The 26,468-nt window shown below is 45.1% G+C and overlaps 1 protein-coding gene across 1 annotated transcript in view; it reads left to right on the forward strand.

Annotated features, from left to right (window-relative positions):
- bach2b (BTB and CNC homology 1, basic leucine zipper transcription factor 2b) overlaps window positions 1-24,850 on the forward strand; it is a 128,892-nt gene extending 104,042 nt beyond the window's left edge. Inside the window, exons 3-5 of the mRNA XM_080790513.1 lie at window positions 1,391-2,998; window positions 16,461-16,667; window positions 17,341-24,850. Of these exons, the coding sequence (XP_080646639.1) occupies window positions 1,391-2,998; window positions 16,461-16,667; window positions 17,341-17,886 (2,361 nt within the window). The 3' untranslated portion in view covers window positions 17,887-24,850. The remainder of the gene's footprint in view (window positions 1-1,390; window positions 2,999-16,460; window positions 16,668-17,340) is intronic.
- The last annotated feature ends 1,618 nt before the right edge of the window (window positions 24,851-26,468 follow it).

Raw genomic sequence — 26,468 nt, forward strand, 5'->3', positions numbered from 1 at the left:
TGTACTGTAGATGGATGGGTGTTGTTTGAGATGCACCGATCTAAAATGTAATTAATACACGAAAGGTTTTGAGAGGTGGAGGAAAAATATGCATGAAATGATTTAATTTGAGGTTAAATGCGAATGCTATCGAATGCATCAAATGCATCGTGCCCTCATTTCCTTCCGTCTGTCTGTCCGTCCGTCCGTCCGTCCGTCCGTCCGTCCGTCCGTCCGTCCGTCCGTCATTCTGTGAAAATAAAATAACATTTATTTTTGCAAAAGTAGCCCATGTACAAGTTCACAAGTTGTGTGCTTGCCTTGTAGATCAACTATTTTTGGCAAAGAGATTTTGTGTAGAGGGAAACAAAAAGGGCGCCAACTTAAGTATATACCCCTGTGGGACCCCGGTCAAGCAAGTATATATAGACTTCTTACATCTTTAAGAGCAAATAGAGAGCCGGTGGGAGCTCAACACATTCATGCTTGATCCTGGACCCCCTCCACTGGTCTCAGATGGAATTCCACCACAGCCCCTTTCTCTGCTCCCGAGCCACACTCCCTCCTCACATTCCGACTGTCTGTCAAAATTAATAGAAATTGCATCGGGGGAGTGTGCTGTGTCCATCATATTAAAGATGAGAGACTCAGATTCCCTTACAGGCTACAGTGAACAGAATCTTGTAAAAAGTCAGTGAGAAATATGAACAGACCTGAGACATGAAACAGATGACAGGGACAGGGGCGGGGGGGCTGACTGATATGTAGTAGTGGATTAGAATGAAAATCAACTGATAATCAGCAGTAGGTTATACTTATCAAGATGATCTTATAGATCTACTGCATGTAGCAGTAGATCACTATCGTATCTGCAGACACTATCGTATCTGCAGACACTATCGTATCTGCCGACACTATCGTATCTGCAGACACTATCGTATCTGCAGACTATCTACTTTTCCTTTTTACTAATAGCAAGCTGTGAGCTTGCAGATCGGCTGTTTATGAACGTTTTTCAATAGAGCTTAAGTTGTTAAAAAAAATCTGTTCATGTGTTTGTATAATGATATTGAATAATATAGGCCTTCCTTAAATGTTACAATATTTGGCATTTAAAAACAAATGTGTCAAACCCACTGCCTACAGGACAGACAGGGGTGTATGTGCTTGAACGAAAGGGTTATTGTGATGAACATGAGGCTGCACACACAACCTTCCACCAACCAACAAGCACCAGTTTTTATTTACCATTGTAAAGAATGTTCGCTGCTGACCCGATGAAAGATTAAATGGTACTTTACAGTGTTTGTTTATGGTCATTAGAGCTGTCGGGTTGTCTCAGCACACTCCGAGGGCCGCGAACAAAGGCTGCGCTGATCGTAATGCTGGCAATTTCCCTGTTTTTTCGCAGGTCACTGCCAGGGGATTCGCCCCATTGTTGCAGTTTGCCTACACTGCTAAGCTGTTACTCAGCAGAGACAACATCCAGGAGGTCATCCGCTGTGCTGAATTCCTGCGCATGCACAACCTGGAGGACTCGTGCTTTCGCTTCCTGGAGGCCCAGCTGCGCAGCGAAGACGACGGCCTCCTGCTCTGCCGCAAGGTGGCCGGTGGCGAGGCCAACAACTCGGAGGAAGAGGACATGCAGCCGGAGGTGGTTCGGCCTCCTATCACCTCCTCCTCCTCCCCGAAGTCGCGGCGGCGAGCGGACGGCCTTGCGTCCTTGCGTCGGCCCGACGACGAGTCGCGGCTAGCGGCGTCCGCGCCCGGGGGCTTCGGGTCCCCGGACGGACGGCTGGACTACGACCGGCACGGGGCGTCGTCGGACCTGCCCCGCTGCCCCAAATACAGGAAGTACCAGTGGGCCTGCAACAAGCACAATAACGACACCTCGTCACACACCAGTACCTCAGGTTTTCCAAGCACATTAAAGGAGAGCAGCGTGGGCGACTCGCCGCCGCAGGGCCCGGGTCGGCTGCCGGCGCTGGCCCAAATCAAGGTGGAGCCGCGGGCGGAGGAGGTGGCCATCTCACTATGCCTGTCCGGGGACGAACAGGAGGCCAGGGACAAGGACGACGTGACGGCCATGGAGATGGACTGCCCCGTGTCCACCACGGAGAGAACCAAGAGAACCAAGTCTCCCTCCTGCCTCCGAGCCTTCTTCAAGAAAGGGGCGGTGGACCTGCCCGGCCTGCCCAGCGCCCCGCAGCAGCTATTCGCCAACAGACTCGTCTGCCCCGCCCAGGACAAAGGAACCTCTCAGGGAGATCACAAAAAAGACCTCAGGCCTTTCGCCGGCGGGGAGCTGGGCCCGTCCGTCCCGTCCCCGCAGGACGTCGTGGACGGCTTCCCCGCTGGCCTGTCGCTCAGGTCGGCCTCCTGCGACGGCGTCTGCAAGCAGGAGGCGGAGCTGGACCGCCGCAGCAGCGTCATCTTCTCCTCGGGGGCGTCCTGCGAACGCCTGGGCGGGACGCCGGCGCACTCCTACCCCGGCGAGAACTCGCTGGAGATGGACCTCTCTAACGAGCACGCGCCCATGAAGGGCCTGTGGGCCGGCGCCAGCCAGTCCCTCCCCAGCTCCCAGACGTACTGCCCGGGCGGCGGTGGCGGCGCCGTCACGCCCTCCTCTGCCGCGGACCCCCCTCTCCTGTGCCGCCCACGGCCCAACACCAGCTGCCCCGTGCCAATCAAGGTGTGCCCGCGCTCGCCGCCCTGCGAGACACGCACTCGCACCTCCAGCTCCTGCTCGTCCTACTCCTACGCTGAGGACGGCAGCGGGGGCTCGCCGTGCAGCCTGCCCCAGTTCGAGTTCTCCTCGTCGCCGTGCTCCATGAGCGTGGCACGCTGCCTCAATAACGCCGACCCCGGTGCCGAGCAGGGCGGCGGGGTGGGCGTCGACGCGCTCTTTGGCCCGGTGCGCCCCGCCAAGATCAAGTGCGAGCAGTCGTACGTCACCAACTCCAGCGACGAGTCTGGCTCCTTCTCCGAGGGAGACAGCGTGCAGGAGCGCGGACCAGAGGTGAGTGTGTCAAATAACTGTTATTATTTTTCATCAGTGGTTCCCCTGACCTGGGGCCTTGTCTGTTTGAGGGGTGGTCACAAATGTAAGAAAATACTGTGGCACAAAATCATTACTTACATTCACCTGCTGTCTGCCTGTATGTTCTCATTGTGATAGCAGTATATAGTCAGTATAGTAGAAAAGGAACCCTGTGGTTGTGGTGAGGCAGACTGCAGGGAGAAAATACTGAAGCACTCCATCTTCAGGATTTATTTTACAGATGAGCAAGGCGACAGCTGACCGTTTCGACACTTGGGTCTTCAACACAGTGTCAGTATAGTTTTAAAAAAAGCGTCGACCCACAAGCTCACAACGCATCACAGCACTTTCTGAGCTTGTAGCCGATGTACCGTAGTAAGAACTGGGGAGAGCTCCAAGGAAACAAGGCGTCGGACCACTGTCCTATCATGTTAATAACATGTAATGTGGCCATGGCACTCTGTTCCACCTCGGCTAATTAGAGCTGCGGTGGCCCCGTGCTCTCCAGGTCTGCATTAGCAGTCATTAAATCACCGTGTGGAGCAGACGCGGGGCGGTTAGGTATGAGATTTACAGCACCACCAAAGGGCATAGATGCGCTTTGATTTCATTAATCTGCTGTATGCACTGCTGGATATCTGTGTAATGAGTCTGAATGCGAGAGATCCGAATGTAGCCAGAGGATTCTGAGCTCTCTCACCGGGTGGAGGCGTGGATTCTTCGAAGAATGTGATTGGTGGAGAGGTGTTTGTGTGCATGCATACCCGCGTGTGCGAGTGCGTGCGTGTTTGTGAGCCAGAAGGGTCAGGATTCTCTAAGGGACAGACTGGCCCTCTGATGTTATTCCTCGCAGCGTTCTCCTCCATCCCCCCGTCAGTGCCAGCTCAGCCTAACTAGCTCATGTCAGCCTCCGCCACAAACCCTGACATCTATAATCCGCCTCTCATAAATATGCTGGTGATCATGCTCATGGTAGCTAGGCACGCCAGCGTTTGGGCTGTAATGACGTTTGTGGTTGATCACCCATTTGTTGCTGTCGCTGTGAAGGTGCGTCGCATGTCACAAAGACAATTGAATTGAATTATTGCAGTGATATTGCCTGCCGCAATTATGATTGTGCATATTTTGCATAATCTTTCGAATCGTTTCCATTATCTGTATAAAAATATCAGGATGAAATGAACATGTCATATCTCCATCTTCATCTCCATCACAACATATTTTGTGAGCTTGTAGCTCGGCTATTTTTGAGCAGTGTAAGCACTCCAATGACTAGCTTTGTGTGTCTGTGGGTATGTATGAGTACATACTTGGTACAGTACACTACGCATACAGTACAGTACAGTACAGTACAGTACAGTACAGTACAGTACAGTACAGTACAGTACAGTACAGTACAGTACAGTACAGTACAGTACAGTACGAGTTGTACAGGAGTTCAGTAACTATAACAATTACAGTACAGTTGCACCGCTCAGTTCACACGGGTGTGATTTTTAGGGTTAGGGTTTGAAAGTATGTAAGTATAAGTAGGTACATAATTCTTTTGAATTATCGGTACCAGTCATTGTCATTTATTTGTATATTTCAGCGGGAACCCCTTTTGGTGGCGTGCTATGAACTTGTAGGTCTGCTATTTTTTATAAATCGTTAAAATGTGCCTCAAATCTTTCCGAAAATTGTCATGATTTAGAAAACATTTATTTCAAATTTCGACGTCAGGCCTGAATGGGTTAAAGCTGTAACTTTCCTCTTCTGCCCCAGATTTGAACCTGGTTTCCTGCCAGAGTGCTGATGCTTGTTACCATTGAGCTAATAGAGCCTGATCAAAATGTGTCAGATCCTGTGTCTAGGTGAGACATGACCTTCGACATGATATCTAAATGTCTCAGTAGATGAGCAGGGAGACAAAATATACAACCACCCCGATTGTATAACTTATATTGCAATAATGTATTTCTACCTTAAAGTTTATTCATGCGGAAAAAATAATAATACATATTGTACAATGCATCACACCACGACGCGCCGTGTGCTTGTAGATCGGCTATTTTCTAAAATGTTTGACGACTTTTGAAATATTTGAGTAATTTATTTGACTTTGTACATTTTTTGTTACAGAGAAAATATTTTAATAGAGAGCTTTTACTTGTAAAAGAGTATTTTCACATTATGATATTGCTACTTTTACTTGAAGTAAATCCTTCCACCCCTGATGAGTGATCATGAGTGGGCAGAGAGGTGTGGAACGTTCCACCACACGCTACAGTGGGCAGAGAGGTGTGGAACGTTCCACCACACGCTACAGTGGGCAGAGAGGTGTGGAACGTTCCACCACACGCTACAGTGGGCAGAGAGGTGTGGAACGTTCCACCACACGCTACAGTGGGCAGAGAGGTGTGGAACGTTCCACCACACGCTACAGTGGGCAGAGAGGTGTGGAACGTTCCACCACACGCTACAGTGGGCAGAGAGGTGTGGAACGTTCCACCACACGCTACAGTGGGCAGAGAGGTGTGGAACGTTCCACCACACGCTACAGTGGGCAGAGAGGTGTGGAACGTTCCACCACACGCTACAGTGGGCAGAGAGGTGTGGAACGTTCCACCACACGCTACAGTGGGCAGAGAGGTGTGGAACGTTCCACCACACGCTACAGTGGGCAGAGAGGTGTGGAACGTTCCACCACACGCTACAGTGCTGACACGGATAGATGGACGGCCAATCCTCTAATCATCATCCCACTAATCCTGGCAGGCCAGACGTACTCAGGGCTGCCCGCTCAGCCAGACGACTGTTGTTGTTTACTTGGGGAAAGATCAGTGCAGGACAGACTAAACAGGCAGTGACAGTCACTTGTGTAACAGTTTGACGCCTTTCACTTTGCCAAGGGAAAATGAGAGACCAAATAATTGTTATGTGTCGACAGGGTAAACGCTTTGATGCCCCGCTCGAATTTCACCTTCAAAATGACATTACATTTAACAGAGGGGAAATTAATGAATGGAAATGAAATGTACTCATCATCAGAAGAGTCCTGCTACTGACAAGGCATTGGGGCTGCATACCACATGGGTGCAATGCCCTGATAGCCTGGCATAGGTCCCTGGTTTGATTCCCGGGCCATTGGCTCAATGTCTTTTTTCCCTATACGGTCTCTCGCCAGCCGCCACAGTTCCTGTCTCTCTCATCACTACCGCTGCCTTAAAGGCTTAAACATGCAGGGGGGGAGGGGTTATCCCTGATAGATATAAGAGCTCAGATTCACAGTGTGAAACGTAAATGAAAACTGTAGGTGTTTAACTGATGCTCTCTCTGTGTACCTGAGCAAGCAGCCACGCAGAGGGTGTTACATTATGAGTAAATGTTTTGCACTTTCAAGCGAGTGGCGATTCCTTAATGTCTTAGAGACACGCAGAGACATATCTGGACCGTTTAGAGGTCTCCACATGGTCCGACCTATTAGCTGCTATAGTCTATCCTTCCATCCCATAATTATGCCGAATGAGCCAAATGTTTGATTCGAGCATGCAGAATTAGTTTTGATGTGCCTGCAGGTAGACAGACCAAGGTGTTCTGTTTTTCCTGGCCTTAGTGCACAAGGGGGTTCGGAGAAGAAAGAGAGAGAGAGAAAGGGGGGAGGGAGGGGGGGGGGGATGGATGAGAGAGAGAGAAACTGGTGCGTTGCCATGGTGATCAGATCCATAGAGCAAGTCCCCCACTTCACGAAGAAGCCTGGTTTATGCTCTGTCGCACAACGGTGCTGAGCGGTCGAAAATAGCCGACCCACAAGCTCACGACACGTCGCTGATGCAACCGCACTGTGAGCTCGTAGGTCGGCTATTTCCGGCGCACGGCACCACCGCGCGGCAGAGTATGACATCCGGTCCAAAGGGGCTGGAGAGACGTGACAGGTTTGTGCCTCTGACCGCGGGGAGAATTAAACACTAACACACACACAGCACAGCCAGATATAAAAGAAAGAGAGAGAGAGAGAGCCCCACTGGTAATATGTAATTATTACCTTCATAGCCACATGGGTTTAGATTTATAGACCTTTTGGTAAAAGGGGGCCCTTGCCTTCTGAATGCTGCTGCTGTGTGTGAATCACATTGGATTGAGTTACACAGGACTGAGCTGTCACCAAACCCAGGAGACCTGCCCCCCCCCACCACCACCACCACCCAAAGAATGACTCAGAAACATTTCACTTCCCTTTGTCATCCCTGTGTGTGTGTGTGTGTGTGTGTGTGTGTGTGTGTGTGTGTGTGTGTGTGTGTGTGTGTGTGTGTGTGTGTGTGTGTGTGTGTGTGTGTGTGGGTGTGTGGGTGTGGGTGTGGGTGTGGGTGTGTGTGTGTGCATAGGACTGCAAATACAGAATATTTTAGATTGTTCTAACTTTCTAGATTAATCAAAAAGGTGAGAAGCACACTTTCTTCATCAACTGTATTAAGCTGATTTACCATAAGCCCTATTTTATACTTTGTCCTGCACAGCTATAGGTCCATCGCACGAATTAAAGCAAAGATGATTTGATTGATGATTAAATCGGCGATTGGATTGTACGCCGCGTGTGTCGTACATGTGTGTGAGCGTGCGTGTGCTTGCGTGTGCGTGTGCATGCACGCGCGTGCGTGCGTCACAGGGCACACTCCCGTTGTTGGCACTCCATTGCCACGCACAATATCCTGCTGTCCAATCTGTATTGACTCACATTCAGGAGTATCTGCCAGCTTTCCACTGTGCTATCACTGGGCCGCTGATAAGGTTTATTATGAATGAATGTTTCCCAGGCGCTAGGTTGTGGTTTTTGCCCATGGCCTTATAGCAGAGGTCAAGGCAAGGTGCTCACAACAGTGAATAAAAGGATAGACTATAGTGACTGCAATACACACGTTCACACTTTGTTTTGTCCTTAATGTTTTTTTTTTTAATTGAGTGATTTTAGGTTGTGTCTTACAAATCCTGTTCTACAAAACCAGTTTTTTTTGTTTTTGTTTTTTAATGTTTTTAATGGTACAGTAGCTTAGCTTCCCATCTTAAGCTTTTCACATACGTGACCTGTGCATCTAGGCGACAAACAATTAAACTGAATGTAAAATGAAGCCCAGTGTCGGCTTACCCTCCTTCCGCTGCCCCTTATAGCCTTTATCTGCTGCAGTGGTTCCCAAGCAGTGGACCGGGACCCATTTTTATCGGTCAGGAGGGAAATATCTCTTCTTAAGTTTTGTATTTCCGGTACTATAAAAGATAAAAATAGGTTGTTATTGAAAAAAGATTGAAATGATTCAAAAGAATTCAAAGGAAAGAAGAAAGATACAAGCTATCTACACATCGCTGTGACACTGTTAGATGAGCTATTTTCATTAAATAGGGCATAAGTGGTCAATTCATTTTTATTTATTTTTTTGGTTATGTTTGTGTGCTTGGGTCCCGGGAAGACAGCAAATGTCTGTTTGGGGTCTGGAGCTGAAGCATTGGGTGAACTGCTGATCTGCTGAAATGAATGCCGCCTCATGCTTCCTGGGTCTCTCTTCATTTTTTCCCCCAGTCAGTTAGTCAGTCAGTCGGTCACCCCTCTGAACCTGACTGTACTGTATAGGGCTGTACAAACAGGCTCAGCCCCCAGGGAGAGAGCTGCTCTCTGGCTGTGTTTGCAGAGCATAATGGCCCCTGGTCCAGGCGCTATCGGGGACTACACGTAATGAACCACTTACACCCTATTGGTTGATCGGAATCCCTCAGGGCTCTATAGTGGCTTTTCTGTTTTTGCTCTAGTCTACACTATAAACTTGCAGATTGGCCACAGTACTGCTAAAGGTTTCCCCACAAGATGCTGGGGTTTAAGCGGCCTATTTTAGACTTACATCGCCGTACGATGGTGTCGCATTGCGGAAATAGACGTTCTACTTCTACGCTCAAACAACACGTCTCAATGTAGTGCCTGGAAGTTTGCAATGACTATATGCATTCATATTTGCATGGTGATTCAAGAATTACTTTCTTTTTTGCCATTTTTGTGAAGTTAACTAAAACACAATACTGTTTTGTTTATGACAGGTTTACTGGTGGTCTCAAGGGTTACGGGTATTCCAGGAATCTGGATTACCAGCTATTTTGTTTGTCAGATACAGTATGTGGCTATATAGTTTAGAATGTTTTGAATCTGACATAGTTTAGAGAATGTTTCGAATCACAATTTGTCAGATTAACGTAGTCATATAAAGATAAAGTGTTGATTATTGTTATTTTATTAACATACAGTATGTAGATGTAGCATAATATTTTACCTGGCTAAAACTAAAAGTATGTGGACTCTAGCTTCTGGAAGGCAGGTGTCTGACTGATGTAATTTTCTGTTGGCATGTCCCTTTTTATTTTTTCGTATCACATGTACAGTACATACTACATTGTCAATTTGATCTTTTGTTTTTACGAAGTAGTTTGAACTAGTTTGAACTTTTGAGCTTTCTCCCAAGCGTTGCTCTGCCTTAGTTCAACAGCTTCCAGTGTGAAATAATTGGCATCTTACAAAGAACTTTTTCAAAGTTCACTGGAAATAATGGAGAGAGCCCCACTCTCAGTAGCCACTGATAAAAATAGCCGCACTGTCTGAACTCACTGGAGACAATGAACCCCCCTGGACCGGGAAGGAAGTTCTTAAACTGAAGCCTGCTTTGACCCAAGAGGCGCAGTCGCTCCAAGGTGGCCCGAGTCACGTGAGGTCTGTGGGGGGGAGCCCGCTTCCATCTATGGGGTGGCGTGCTTGTTGCTGTTGTGTGCCTTTTGCATGAGCCACATAATTATGTGCTAAGTCTATAGTTTCAGACCGAAGAATTCGCGACTGGACGGAACACTTTTAAGCCCGATTTATATGTTGTGCACTTTAACCACTTGAAGGGGGGCACTGGCATTTGCTGTAGATTTGCTGTTTTTGGTGAGGAGATTTGGTGTCGACGGAAAAAAGTGGTCAAAGTACAGCTGTGACCCTAGTCCGGATTTAAGTGGTTAAAATAGCCGGTCTACAAGCTCATTGCATAGAAATAAAATCGCCGCTGTCTGAATTAGCCCTTTTACACACATGCACAACACATTCACAGAGAAATCCCACTGCTGAGCACGGCTTCACGCCTGGGAAACCAAACATCAGCCAAAGGGGAATCCGCCCCTCTTGGCCAGGGGAAACATTAGCTTCTCTGGGCTTACCACTCTGTTGCATTCACTCCCCTTTGGCCTGCCACCTCCATGGAGAAACTTGATCCTGGAGGAGCCCCCAGTGACACACCACCTGGATTCAGACCTGAGTCTCCCTCGTGGCATGGGGGAACCCAACAGCAACCCCCTCACCCCCCTGGCTCTATAGGGAGCTAGAATACAGCAAAAGAGAAGAAGGAAATAAAACAGTTAAAAGTGAAATGAAGTAAAACTAACTCTGTATATGCTGCATCGACATGTAAGATTGAGTTTCAATATTCTGGTCTCTATACTGCCTCCCTCTGGCCAGCCGGGGCGCCTGACGGAGGGGAAAGGAACTGGTCGGAATAACGTGTTCCTTCCACGCGCTACGTCCAACCGGGGAAACTCCCCCCTGTCAGGTGAAAAGAAGCAGCTTGTACTCCTCTCGCAGTGAAGGAAGCATGAGGTCAGTCCGTTGCTCTCCCCAGGTTGGCAGAGGGAGTGTAGCGCCCAGGATTACATTAGACAATTCATAACACTGGGTGAAACAAAGGGGTTGCAAAAATAGTGGGATAAAAACGTAAGAAAAAAACAAGTTTCACGTGCAAGATTGTGTACATGTCGATGAACGAATAATATAGTCGGGTAGAAATCTTAAAAATCTACGGAGCCCCTGATAATATCTTGTACGGACAAGATAATATCTTGTACGGACGAGATATTATCATTTTTGGACATACCAGGTTTCCACCTGACAGCAACAACATATTGCTGATGTGCTGCGGCGGCATGCTACATGTGTGAAGAGGGACCTCCACATATAATGACTGCCACTGTAAAACACGCAATGGCCGCGATTTCTTTACTGCCGTGTTTGAATGGCCTCTGAGCAAAATGAACCTCACGTGACAACGAGAACATAACCACTTAAACCCCTTTATAGTAGGCAGGTAGTATTGTGTAAATGTATAGATCATTTGTTTGTTTTTTATTGATTGATCTTCTCCCACTCCTCCCCTTCTCAGTCGTCACTTTCCCTTTTTATGGAAACAACAAAAACGATGGAGCTTGCACAAAACAAATTTCACCCACTATCTTACCTGTAAACCTGTGATGTGACAATAAAGTTGACTCTGGTATTTAGTTAGTCTACTCTATAGCAAGCACCCTCCTTTTCCCTTTTTTCTACACGCCAAATCTCTTGTGATCTATAATCTCACGATTTGTTCTTTTGGCCAAATGTTCACCCCCAGAATAGGGTCACTATGGTACTACACTGTGGTTCATTTGGTTAACTGGGTCCATAAAAGGGTCAATCTCCCCTAGTCCCCTATACTAACACACAGGACTTTACTGTGCAGTCATGTCGATTGAGCATCTCTTTAAGTGAGTCTATTCAGAAGGGCACACTTCTTTTCTCTTCTTTTCTCTCTCACCCTCGCTTCTCTTTCCTGGTTACTTTCTCTGTATCTCTTCCTTTGATTCCTTCTGCTTCTCAGTTGGTTTTTTTTCTGGCTTTTCTGCGGTGCTCTATCTCTCTGCTGCTGTATTTCTCTTCTACATCCCCCAGCCCCCACTCTCCTCTCTTATCTCTGTCTCTCTGTGTCTCTCTCTCTTTCACTCTCGCTCCCAGTGCAGTGTGGGGGCGTTAAGCTCGTTTCTACTAAGCGTATCGTCTGGCGGTTGCAAATATTGATCGCAGCATAGAGCAGAGTGGGAGGAGGAATGAGGAAGCAGTCCTGAGAAATCAGCACATTGTTCTTTATCAGGCCAAACATGAAACAGAGCCAAGTGGTGTGACAGGAAGCTCACAAGGCCAAATCAGTTCCGCTGTACCGCTGTGCAGCACAACAGACCCTGTGCTGTACTCATGATATGATGTGTCTTGTGGTCTTTCATATCGCGCTGGTTCTCAAACGTTCTCATGTCAAGGACCCCCCTCCCCCCAAATTGACGTGTATTTTGGCCGCCGGGACCACCTTCTGAAAACATTTTGTGACAGGGATCCCCAGAAGAGACGTTTTTTTGTTGTTGTAAAAGATGTTCACAACTTAGCAAAATGTGTATGCTCACTGCGCGTCACAATAGCCAAAGTATAAAATATGGTTTCTAGATTCTATATTAATAATTAACTTTTCTGGGGCCCGAACCACCATCATGGATGAGCAGGAGATATTTACCATTCCCAACAGAAACACCCATGTATCGGTTTGGGCGACATATCGGCCATTATTTGACTTTTGGGACGATATCAGTATTGGCAATTATGCAGCAGATGTGTCCCGATTTATTTTTATCACCTTCAACCTGGCGTTTTGGGCAACGTTTTCTAAAATAGTTGATCTTTAATCAACTCTAGGTTTATTAAATTGGCATGCCATAATCGGAGGGCTAGGAGTGGACTCTCCAAAATTGGGATCCAAAAATATGGCATCAGTACAGTAGCGCTCAATCTAGGTTGTGACGTTTTAAGGCCGTGGTTTTGTTTGCATGAGTTTGAGTCGCCTACGACTATACTGTTCATAGAATTTGGTTCTGAAATCTACCTTTTGGTAAATACAGTGAATGAGACTGTCCTACAACCTCACGATTGACAAACACCGTATATACCGTATATACACATACAGAGTGAATGTACAGTAGAAGTAGTTAACGAGTATTTCCTATTAACAAAAAACTAATACTAATGATCTCCTAGTCAATGCTATCTCCTCCCAGATGAGAGAGGGTGAGGCATTTTATTTAATAGCTGGAGATAAGACATAGTGCGTCTAGCCCTGGGCCCTGTGTGGACTGCCCTGAGTGCAGGGCAGAGCAACTCACTACTCAGAAGACTGCACGTTAGCATCTGCCAATTTTATTCCACGATTTTGCAACCCATTGTTTTCACCCAGTGTCAATATATTATCTAATGTAATCCTGGGCGCTACACCTCCTATGCCAACCCTTGGGGCGCAGCGGACTGACCTCATGCTTCCTTCTATGCAAATAATATTAATTGTCTTTTAAACGTTTTTATTATTATTTCAAAAGATAAAACAAAACTCCAGAAATGTTACAAAACCTTTAAGAAATTGTGAAAATATAGCTATATCTGCAAGCTCACAAAAAAGAACCCCAGAGAAAATGAGGAAGAGCTCCTGGTAACAGACAAGCCCTATTTTCTTTCTTTCTTTCTTTCTTTTTTTGTTGTACTACGGACCCCATTTGCAGCATAATGACCCAGTGAAAGGGAAAGTGAGAGAGAGGGAGGGGAGGAAGGGATTGAGAAATGAAGAGAATGGCTGGGGGGGAAAGGGCAGCGGCATAAAATCGGGAACAGTTGGGAGTGAATTTATGACCAGTGGTGAAGCGTACTCTGTCATCTCAGCCCTTGATGCCAAACTGGTTCTCCTGGTGGAGTGACTAAATATAGACGCACCATCCCCCTGTCCGTGCGCACACACACACACACACACACTCGCGCGCACACACGCACGCACGCACGCACGCACGACGCACAAACACACACGCACGCACACACACACACACACACACACACACACACACACACACACACACACACACACACACACACACACACACGCACACACTGCACAGTAGTTGCTGCAGAGAAGTGGCACCTGCCACTTTGCCCACCTGCCCCGAGTCCCCAGCACTCTTCCCATCATCGCCGCCCGGTTACATCAGCCCTCAGCCCCGTGATTTAATCGCCAACAGAGTCATCTTATCCCTCCGCCCGAGACGGACCTGGCAGCTTTAGTGTGATAGTGTTTTATGGCTCCCCTCCCTCCCGCGCGCGCGTGGCTCCCTTTGATGCTGGAGTAGTTATGATGCTGATTGTGCTAGTGAGACTGAGAGAGAGACAGAGAGACAGAGAGAGAGAGAGAGAGAGGAGAGAGAGCCCGCTCGTGGCCTTGAAAGCTCCGTCCATTATTTATTCATGTGTCTGCATGCAGATGTCAAGTCGAGATGAGAAATAGGGCTCCTGGGCCGAGATATAGAGAAAGGGAGAGGGAGAGAGAGAGAGAGAGAGAGAGAGAGAGAGAGGCCCAGTGCTTCTAATGAGGAAACCCAAGCTGTTGTCTCTCCCTCTCCCCGGGATAGATTGACATCTAGATTTGCTTTCTCTCTCTTTCGGCGGCGGGAGTCATTTCGATTGTGTCATGAGTAGGCACCTTGGTTTATCTCCCTGGAGTGCGGCGCTTGCACCGGGGGTGACGCCTCCAGTCACCGCCGCCACTGTGTGCGCCGTCTGGCTTTCCATAGGGAGGGAGAAAGGGAGAGAGAGGGAAGATGGGGGGGTGTGGTGGCTCCGGTGCACAATTGTCCTCTACTGCAGGTGTGTTTTTTTTTAAACGAGGGCCTCATCAGCCCTACAGGCATTCAGAGGATGCTGGGAGTCTCCCCTGGGTCCACCTGGCCCCTGCTATAGCAGCCAGCCAGGTACACGGGTCCCCCCCCACCCCCCTCTTCCTCCTTCGTTTGACTTTGTTCTTCCCCGAGCTCCAGAGACGGAGGCAGCAGCAGCCATGGGGAAGGGAAAAGCAGAGAGAGAGAGAGAGAGAGAGAGAGAGGCATGGTTCCACAAAGAACAATTAATTTAGTGAATGATCCTTCATGTTCCTCATACGGGTATGAAACCTTTTTTTGATGGATCGTTGAGCCAACTTTAACCACTTAAACCCTAGCAAGTAGCATCCCAATTTTGGCCATTAGAAAGACATTCGTCCAGGCCAAGTGCAGACACTGCTCTTGAGACACTGTTCGTGTTCGGTGAAGAGCATCTGCTAAATTGTTAATTGAAGTATAAAGTTTATGTTTAAGTCTCTCACAATCTCTCTCCCTCTGGCTCTCTCTCGCCTCTCTCTTTCTCCCTCTCTCTCTCCTCTGACTCTTTGTTAAAGCATCCGCTTCTCGCTACTATCCTGTTTCTCTTTCCACTAGCCCGCCTAAAGCGAGTCGACAGCTCCCTGGTGCACACAGATACTGCTATGGGTGGATCTGCCTGTGATGTGCTTATGAGAAGGGTTGCCATTACCTGAGGCGCAGAAAAGAGACCATGCTATTGTTGCTCTCTGAAATGGTCTGGAGAAGAAAAGAAAAAAAGAAACCCAGCATAACAAACACTCTAGATGTTTTTATATCTAGGGGAAATCATCGTCTCTTTTTCCCTCGCCTTTTTTGTCTACAATTCCCAGAGCCAAATTCATTGTTGCATTGCATTTTTACAACCACAAGTCTTTTGTTCTGCATCCCACACCTCCCCCCCCCAAAGCAACACTGCTGGTACTGTAGTTGCCATTGGAGATAGTCATGCATTTAGAGATCACCTGACATGGGCTTGGATGAGGCTGAGAAGTCACCCGCCCCCCTTCAAAAGAAATCTGTCATATTGGCACCTCGCCAGACTGGAGGGGACAGATGGGAGAGGAAGGAGGTCTCTTTTATCCGATCACCTTTTTCTACCCCCACCCCCTCCCCCCGTGCTTGAGAACGGGCCACATGTTAAATATGAGGTTGAGAGGAAAGCTGACAGCTCACCAGTTCTGGTGTGTGACTCACATGGATTTGAGACCACAAGCTCTTTCTCTCTGGTGATGTTTTCCTGCCATCTTGTGGTGAAATGTCAGAATTGTCTTGACAAAATGAAGACCATGATACAAGTGTCAACAGTACAGATATGTTAGTACAATGGTAGTGGTATAGATGGTAAATCATAGTAAATAGATCTGGGCACTATACCTGTATATCGATAACCATATGTCATATGAGACTAGATCAGCTGGGTTTTGGATATAATGATAGTGTGATATGGCATAAGAGTTCCTGCGGTTTTAAATGTGTAAACCATTGTTATTCTTCCAACAATGTTCAATAGGGATTTTTTTTTAAAGCTAAGCTGAAATAGCCTATCTACGTTTCTAGGCTATTTTAGCTTTTTTATTTTGATATTGAAAATGGATATTATCATTACTATATTGATAATGAATTACTTGCACCTCCTACGGGTGCAGGAGTCCCTTTTCTGTCTGATTGATAATGAAGTGTTTAGTAAAAAAAAAATTATTGTGATGAATATTGTGATGTTAGATTTTGTCCATATCATGCAGCCCTAGTAATAACTAAAGTTCCCTCAATAAAATTAAATTAAAAAAGATTGTCTCCTTTCAATTGCCTTGCACCTGCCATTGACCTGCAATCTCTCTCTCTCTCTCTCTCTCTCTCTCTCTCTCTCTCTCTCTCTCTCTCCTTTTTTGTTCAGGTGAAGCTCCCTTTCCCTGTAGATCAAATCACGAATCTTCCACGGAACGACTTCCAGATGATGGTAAAAATGCACAAACTGACCTCAGAGCAGCTGGAGTTCATCCACGACGTGAGGCGGCGGAGTAAGAACCGCATTGCGGCGCAGCGCTGCCGCAAGAGGAAGCTCGACTGCATCATGAACCTGGAGGTGGAGATACGGAAACTGGTGAGAGGAGGTTTATATTGGCTGCATGGGAAAAGTACCCCATGTCTTTACTTGAGTACAAGAAGGAAAAGTACCCCATGTCTTTACTTGAGTACAAGAAGGAAAAGTACCCCATGTCTTTACTTGAGTACAAGAAGGAAAAGTACCCCATGTCTTTACTTGAGTACAAGAAGGAAAAGTACCCCATGTCTTTACTTGAGTACAAGAAGGAAAAGTACCCCATGTCTTTACTTGAGTACAAGAAGGAAAAGTACCCCATGTCTTTACTTGAGTACAAGAAGGAAAAGTACCCCATGTCTTTACTTGAGTACAAGAAGGAAAAGTACCCCATGTCTTTACTTGAGTACAAGAAGGAAAAGTACCCCATGTCTTTACTTGAGTACAAGAAGGGAAAGTACCCCATGTCTTTACTTGAGTACAAGAAGGAAAAGTACCCCATGTCTTTACGTGGCGTCTGTCGTCTGTATGACGACGAATAAAATAGGGCTTAAATGGTTTGTCAAACTCAGAATCTATTGGTATTTCTTTCCATCGATTCATTGACATACAAAAAAAGAAAACACTATCATTATATTATTTGATTCATCGAAAGGATAATAACTAGAAGAACACATGTAGTAAGAAGAAAAGGGTGGAAGGTGGCTGACTACTGTCCTGTGTGACCCCTGCGCAGGTCAACGAGAAGGACAAGCTGCTGACGGAGAGGAACCAGCTGAAGGCGTGCATGGGCGAGCTGTGGGAGAACTTCTCCTGCCTGTCGCAGGAGGTGTGCCGCGACGTGCAGCTGAGCCCCGAGCAGGTCCAGTCCCTGCACCACTACTGCCCCGTGCTGAGGCCCACCTCCACCGCCTCCGCCAGCAACAACAACAACAACGTCCTCAACCCCGCCAACAACGCCGCCGACCCGGCCGCCACCAGCATCGACCTCACCGGCGGCACCGCGCGCTCGGGCTCCGCCACGCCGGAGCCGCCCGGGTTCCTCAGGTCGCCCTCGGGCGCCTCGGAAGGCGAGCCCGACCAGGCGACGGCGGTGAGGAACGGGGGGCCGGCGGACGGCGCCGGGGTCAGGGAAATGATGGACGGGAGGCGGGAGTCGTCGTACATGGAGTCCGTGGGGCTGGAGAAGGCCGGCAGCCCGACGGTGACGGTAGATTTTTGCCAGGAAATGACTGACAAGTGCACGACGGACGAGCAGCCGAGGAAGGACTGCGTGAAGTAACGGTGGTTTTTCTCTGTGTTGGTGTTGTTGTTGTTGGATGTTGGTTGTTGTTGTTGTTGTCGTTGTTGTTGACATTTTTATTTTGTTTTTCTATGTAATTTTTGTATTATTTAATTTGTGTTTTACTCTTCTGACAACACCCCCGTGTCTCGGGGGGAGGGGTGGGGGCGGGTCGTAATGTCGACGCGGTCAGCCTCCGCCAGTGTTCATTGAGAAAAAGAAAAAGAAAACAAAAAAATGCTTTGTTTTTGTATTTATGTCTTTTTGTGCTGTTTTAAATTTGTATTTGTTTTTTAAAGGTCGACACTAAAGTTGTCTTAACAGCAGCAATACTGTTCTCCGGGTATATATTCTCACTCGTCTTCATCGACAGAGTGGGATCTTCTCCTCACCGAACCCTTACAATGGTGCTATGTATTCTTCTCCTCACCCTCGGCAGCAGACCTCCGCGGTGGTCTCACCACCGCTCCTCATCGTGTAAAAAAAAAAGCCTAATTTATGCTCCGTGGCACGGCGACGGCGGTGCGCGGTGGAAATAACCGAGTTACAAGCTCACAACGTTGTCGTTGTGAGCTTGTAGCTCAGCAATTTCAGCCGTGCGACGCCATTGTGCCACGAAGTACGAGTTGGACTTTAAACAGACAGTCGTCTCTCAGTGACACAGGGATGGAACATGGCTTGCATCTCCAAGTCGCACCTCAACGGACCTAACAGACAGCAGCTCACTTCCTCTCCTCTCTCTCTCTCTCTCCCTCTCTCTCTCTCCGACTACTGTGGTGTAATGCTGCGTTCACATGGGCAGATGCAAAGCTACAGTCTACCATTCATTGTCAATGGATGCCAGCGACTTGAAGATACTAAGATGCATCCGACATTTGTAGCTGCTGCAAAAGCTACAACAGCTACAAATACACTGTGTAGCTTTGCATCTTTCTATCTTTTGCATCTGCCCTTATGGAATGCAACATAAGATTCTCCGTTCTCTGCCTTTTTCTCTTTTACCGCCTCTTGTTTTCTCTCTATATCCCACTCTGTCTCAATCTTCTTTCTACCTCTATCACTCTCTCTATCTTTCTGCCTGTCTCTCTTTCTCTCTCTGGCTTTGTTCAGACTGCAGACAAATCCGATTTCTAGATCAAATATGTTCTTTAGGGCCGACCGTCCACACTGTTATTTGCATGTGATCTGATCGGACTAGGGTACTCAGTAGATTGGTGAATGACAAGTATAAATCAGGCTTCAGTGTCCAAGCGTCCAGACCAAGACACATCTTTAGAAATCAGATTTGATTCCTCTTCACAGAGGAGTAAATGATAAACCCAAAACCAAATTGATTCCAATCTGGATAGGCCAAAATGGTGATTTGGGTTGACATCCTGAACACAGCCAGTCTCTCAACTCTTTCCTCTCTCTGGTTACCTTATTATCTCTCAGTGGCCACTCGTCACCGCGATTCAAACTCAGGAAAAGAATAAGAAATACACACAAACAAACAAACAAACAAAAAAAAATCTTCTGAATGTTCAATTCATGGAAGGACCGTGAGAACACAGCTTCTTCTGTACATGAGATTTTTTTTTACGATGCAGTCAGACTGTAAAATGTTCATATGCAAAAAAGAAAAAAAATAATAATAAGAAGAGAAGAAAATGTCTTTCTTTCAGCGTCTCACATTTGTATTTGTGTACAGCAGACGTTTTGTACAGGGCGGTTTCCCGAAACATTCCTCTTGGCCTTGCTCTCAGCACTGAATCGAAAAGGGGAAAGAAAAAGAATGCTTCTTTTTTCCCCCCCTCCTTCTTTTTAACCACTTAAACCCTATAAGTTGACCGGGGTCCCCCAGGGCTCCATGGTAGGTCCACTCCTTTTTTTTCTTTTTTTTCTCGTCTAGACCAAATCTCTTTGCTAGAAATAGCCGATCTACAAGCTCAATTGTAGATTGTCTATTTCACCCCCAGAATAGGGACGCTAGGGTTCAAGTGGTTAAAATGTCAGTTGAACGTTACGTTCCCACGCATCAGCAATACCATTGTATTTTGGACGTTGTGAAGGTGACTTTGAAGTGCTTACATGGCAGAACGTGTAATGTATATAGTATGGAGCATGATGACCGTAAAAGTAATGTTGTACAGGTAGAGGCTTTAGACGTATTTTTCTTTTTTCACCCGGGGTTCTATCAAGCACCTTTTTGCTAAGGGAAAGAAGAAAAAGAAATGACAGAAAGGAAAAAAAACATTATCTACTTTGCTGTTTCCTGTCCTGCCTACGGAATATTTGCCATAATGGTGGGTGTTCTTCTACTCAGGAAATCAGCTCACACATACGTGCGCACACACACACACACACACACACACACACACACGTCACACACACACACACGTCACACATGCACGCGCATACATATAACACATAGCCTACTTCAACATAATGATCTAATGATTTCGGAAGCCCCATGCATGTATAAAAAGAAAGAAAAAGAAAGAAAGAAAAAGAAAGTTGACATTCATAGCGAGGACGTGGCTGTTTCAAAGTGTGGCATGGGTCACGTCCTTTGAAATCCTCCTCGACTCCTCTTTAAATGTGAAAAGAGTTCCGCCTTGTGTTTTAGAAGAAAATCTTATTTCTTATCAGTATTTTAAAGATGCTATATGTGTACACTCTCATGGAATTTCTCCAGTGTTACCGTTCAATGTCTTTAGATGTTTCATCAGGAAAGACTGAGGGAAGAAAAAATATATATGATATATTATTGAGCCCAGAATACGATTTGAGCCCAGTTCAGTCCAGGCACTTTTGTCTCCTGCCCCAGGCACCCAGAACCAGATAGCACTGGTTGTCTCCTGCCCCAGGCACCCAGAACCAGATAGCACTGGTTGTCTCCTGCCCCAGGCACCCAGAACCAGATAGCACTTCATAGAGGGTCATTTGACGTTTCAGATCCCTTAAAAAGTCTGAGACCGGAGCACTTAAATTGGCACTTGAAAAAAGGAAATATTGAAACACCAATGTGATTATTATAAAGCTATAAAAGGTAATATCCCTGTGAAGAAAGTTTCTTTAAGAAACAAGATTTCGAAAAGCATAAAACAGGTCCCCCCCCCCCCCCAAAAAAAAGAAAAGAAGCACTTAAATTGGCACTTGAAAAAAGGAAATATTGAAACACCAATGTGATTATTATAAAGCTATAAAATGTAATATCCCTGTGAAGAAAGTTTCTTTAAGAAACAAGATTTCGAAAAGCATAAAACGGGTCCCCCCCCCCCACCCCAAAAAAAGAAAAGAAGCTACTGTTTTTTGTATGAGAGTGTTCACAGCTTATATTCATATTTTTTAGGATTCAAATAAGCTAATTCCGAATTCAGTTGACGTGCAAGCAATGTATGTGTTGTCAAGATGATTGGGTAATAATCATAAGATAGTAATGCGTCTTGCCCTAATTGTACATTTGCATGCTGCCTAATAGCTCTAAGCCTAGTTTGTTTATCTAGCTTATGTTTGCCTCGCAAGTTCTCTCTCTGGAACTGTCAACCATTAAAAAAAATAGTTTGCATTTCCTGAGTGGAAAACAAATCAATCAAATTATCTTGCCCTCAACAAAGATGTGCTTCAAATTATAGCATATTTGAAAGAGAGCCATGTATGATGAAAAGTTAATTAAATTGGAAGAAAAAGCTTTATCTATAGCTCTTTATATAACCCCAATCCTTGATGGGAGTATGGCACCCCCTGTAGAAACACTGCCCGAATGCTTTGGATATAATAATTTTTCCCATTTCACTTTAAAATGGTGTAACTAAGCTATAGATAGAAGGATGACAGTACAGTACTGTATGGCAACGTAACACCAGTTTTACGGATATTTCATAGCTGTAAAAACTATGATATGGCAAACCTGTATTTTGAGTCACTTACTAGTCAAGTCTTTGGATATGCATACACTTGACCAACTAAACATGTAGGTTTGAAACAAATTCTCGAGTTGTGAAATGACAGAAAACCAATATTCTCCTCCCCTATTCCCATAGTTGTACATTTCTATACCTAGCCCAAACTATGATCTCACATGTACTTAAGTGTATGAATGATGGTTCTCAAAGTACTAGAATCTCAGCTGGTCTCAACCACATACACAAACACATAAGACACTCGCACGCACAAATATTAGTATAAAACTGAAAAACATACGCATTCTGTATACCTTCTTTTGGCATCTTTATCAAGACATGGTCTGAGTACAGTTGTGATCCTGAATTTTCTTGTGTAAAGGCTGATTTATATTTCATTGCCCGATAGTATGACAAACCTTCAGACATATTTTCAGCTGAAAAAGTTTTATTTTCTGGTTTTTTGTCATACAATGCTAGAGATAGAATTGTCAGTCAACAAAGTATAAATTCAGCCTTACTGAGGCCCTTTATCTACTATAATGCTCCGTTCTTTCTTTTGTGCTTTATTACTGAAATGGAACAGTATTCAACATTCTAAAATACTATCAGGTTCTTCAAACCAGTAAGCTAAAGAGAAACGATCTATGTTACAGAGTTGCATTCCTGCAAACAGTATGCAAGTCAGTCTAGTGGAAAACAAACGTTTTCTTTCTTGTTCATGGCATTGGTTCTAAAAATACATTAATAATAATAATCAAGGACCCCATAATAACTCTGAGAGCGTACAAATGGAATGCTCTCAGAGTTACAGACCTACATGTATAAGTGTCCATTTGGGACGTCCTCAAGGAGGATCCCACTTTGAGAACCAATTATGTTGAACATATATTGGAAAGCCTGATGTTCTATTGGAAAAGCACAGACTCAGAGGTTTGTCTACATAATAGTCAGGGAAATGTAATTTTCATAATGTCCTCCATTATAGATCATTTGTTTGAAATGCCATTACAATGCTTAGGTTTTAAACCTGTGCCCCAGATGACTATACTAATTACTTCCTCTCTTTGGGTGAAGGAGTGCTAACTAATGGACTCGCCTGGTGTAGTATTTGGTTGTATGAAACCCTGTGTAGTGAATGCAGTGTTTGGAGAGAGGTTATCAGTGGTTACAAGAGACACAACCTCACGTCACCAGACTTAAGAGACACGCCACCATGTTAGAGGAGTGACAATAAAAATTAAACATTGTCATCCATCCCCCTCTACCGCCCTGAAAGCGGGAAAGAAAAGGAAAAAGAGATGGTAGTGCAATTTGTTTTCTTTTGTCGTCACTTGTTTGATGTGGTGGCCTGTTTATCATAAAGCCACTGCTAATCAGCCTCCACACCTTCCGTGACAGGCCACCAGTCCATGACATTGACAGTCATCATCATCATGAGCATTGGTGGACAGATGAGTTTGTGTGTTATCACCTCTATTGCGCCTCAAAAGGTCTGGTTTACACCATAATATGACTATAACTTCTGCACTTGTATAACGTCTCAGGTTTGCCAAGTGTTTTGACAGTAATTCTTTGCATCATTTACTCAAAGAAAGATGTTGCTGGTTCGTTGCCAGTTAATTTGACCTCTAGATATTTTTGTATGGACTTGCTTTGTTTGAAAGTCTGAGAAATGGTCATAGCCTACAGATGATGATTTGGTAGAATTATTAAGCTAATATAATAGCATGATACAATTCAAAGCATTTCCAAATACCTCAAAGTCTTTTAATTAGATTATTTTTACTGACAAATAGTATACGAAGAATCCCCAGGTTGCATTATTTTGTTCAAGCCAAACGTGCATGGGACATGCATTGGATCTCATGGCCCTCACAACAGAGTGGTTTGAGGGAATTACTTTTTCTGACTACATGTACCGTATGTGAATTTGAATGCTCTTAACTTTCTTTTTTTGCTGTGTTATTTGTCCTGTTAAGTTTGACTGTTATCCTTTTGTTTTTGTTGCTGCTTCTCTAAAACAGACACTGGTTCTCCAAAGGTTGTTCCAAAACGAACATGAACATATAAACTTGCCTTTCTCACATATTGCTCTACTTTATAATGATACTGGTTGAATAGGCCTACACACAGGATGAGATCATTGCGTTAAAAGAATATGAATTTGAAAAAATAAGAAAAGTTTACAAAAAGGTGTCATGTCATGTTTGATCAGTTTTGCCATGTAAAATTGCTTAGGTTCAATTGGACTGAATATTGCTGTTTGGGTTTTGTTTTTTTGTAACAGATGAGTTTCCTCAACTTTGTCTTTTCATCCTAATGTTTGGGATGTCTCAGCATCAAAGCCTGATTCATACTCCATCGCATAGCGGCGTTTTGCGTCAAAAACAGCCAACTTACAAGCCCACAACACTTCGTGGTTGGCTTGTAGGTCTGTCTATTTTTGACCCGCGACACAGTTGTGCGTCAGAGCATAAATTAGGCTTTTCATGAATACAAGTGCACCTCCGATATTTGCCTTAGAACTTGCAGAGGCCATAGATCACATTCAAGTGAAGGGAGTGTATGCAGGGGTCCCGGACCCCCCCCCCCCATCATCCCTGAGTCACCAGTGCGGACTGTCTCACACTTATCTACCTGTGAATTCCTTCATACCTCTCATAACTGGTCAATGACTGTATCAGCAAACTGCATCAGGTGTTTTTTCTACATGCTTTTTACACAGATTCTATGGATTATTGTATTAGTACATTTTTGGTGCATCATTTTTAATGTAATAGCTCTTAAGCTTGTAGTCAAAAGTTGTTTTTTCTCTCATTTTTCTAGATGACTGTTTTGTGTTAATATTGTCAATTTTTGAAATAGCTGTTATTTGCTTATTCTCTACTAAGAGTTCTTACCTTTATAATTTTTAAAATGCTACATGACCCTAATGGATTAAAATGACTTAATAACCATTGTAAATATGGTATTGTGCAAACCCCATTTTCATTCATTTCAATTGCTAGTGTTATATAAATGACATTTTTGTCTAGACACCATTTCTGTTTATGAAATAAAGAAACATATCATGCATATCACGTTGTCATGCTGTGAGTTATAAGCAAACAAATGGCCATTCATTATTTAAAACAAGACAAGCTGAACTAGAAAGGTACGCAGATCTCCACCAGGAGGCACAGTCACACATGTCTGATGGAGGATCTTCAAACTGTGTCTCTCTCCCTCTCTCTGTCTCTGGTAATAACCATAAAATCGCACCTGTGTGAACTGAGCGGCGCAACTATGAAACATCCAGAACCTCAGGAACACGGTCGAGAAATTACAGAGTTACCATGTTGCAGCTTTCCGTGCTTCAGCCTTCAGGAGTGTGTAGTGATAAGTAGGTTATACTGATTTGTTGTGTAATATACCGGTAGGCTATAGGCCGGTAGTTCCTTTTAATAACTCACAAGCATGAATTGAAGGCAATAGCATCCAGAATCAGATTCAGAATCAGAATCAGTGTGTGAAATTAGTTTTTGTGTGTAAGTCATTTCATCAAGAAAAACAAAGAAAGGAAAGAAGAGGGTGGATCGAGATCAAGGCAGGAAAACAATGAAAGTTATTAAAGCGCTTTTTTACAAAAAGTACAGGTAATTGGTTTTCTTCTCTGAGTGTCTTAGATATTTACAAACTTTTAAATAAGGTGCGTGAGCACATCCAGAAGAACACATGACAATAGAGACATTTGTTATCGGTTGGCTGTTTTCCCTTGCCCTATAGTGTGTTGGCGTTTCAATTCCCTCATGATGTGGAGGGTCAGGGTACTGTACGTATAATCTGTTTCTTTGTCCTACCTCGTCAAGCCCAGCAGTTAAAATAACTGGTTCTTCACTCCAGCCTTTGCCAGTTCAGTTCGTTCAGTTGACAAATATGGGTATACACACTGAATTTCATTTTATTTTGCTTGTTTCAAGCATCTTTTTCTAACTCCTTGTGCCTCAGTTTACACCCGGTGGCAATCCATGCCTGTATGCCGACCTGCCAGTCTGAATTGCCTCAGTTTGGGGATTTGGGCTAAATTAAAGCCTGATTGAATTTTCTATCTGGTTTTAAAGTTCTGCTTTTGGGTCCAAAATACAACGTTTAACAATATTGCTGTGGTGGTGGTGATTTCCATGCCTTCCATTAAAGCATGTTTTGAAAATGAACATTCTTAAGTAGGCTACATGCATGTTTGTGAAAGTTCTGTGGTGCAGAGTTCTAGTCCACAAAGTGAGTTTAGTGTTGTTTTAAGTCAATTAATGCAATCAAATAGGACTTTCTGTTTGGATGTATGGGCTGTAAAGGCCAGAAAGTAGTTTTTTGACACTCAGTAGGCGTTCCCGCATAACTTCCAGGTATGATGATGATGTCACGCACATACCCTCTAATTAAGTGCTTGTAGATTATGAGAAAACAAATTGTTACATTAGCTCACATGCCAGTACCATACGTATGTACAACACCTTTCCTAATCCCTGTCTGTGTGTGATTGGCTGACTGCGTGGAGAGACAGGGGTGCGGATCCTCACCAGCTGCAGTGCTTCAGCAATCTGGTGGGAGTATAAACTCTGCTCTGCACTTCAGTTCTTGTCAGATCATTGAGTAATGTGTTTGTGCTTTTCTTGAACCCAGAACCTGCGTGATTCCCTGGACTTCGCCTCACCTGCT

This window comes from Protomyctophum bolini (assembly GCF_963924005.1).
Source record: "Protomyctophum bolini genome assembly, chromosome: 19".
Taxonomy (NCBI): Eukaryota; Metazoa; Chordata; class Actinopteri; order Myctophiformes; family Myctophidae; genus Protomyctophum; species Protomyctophum bolini.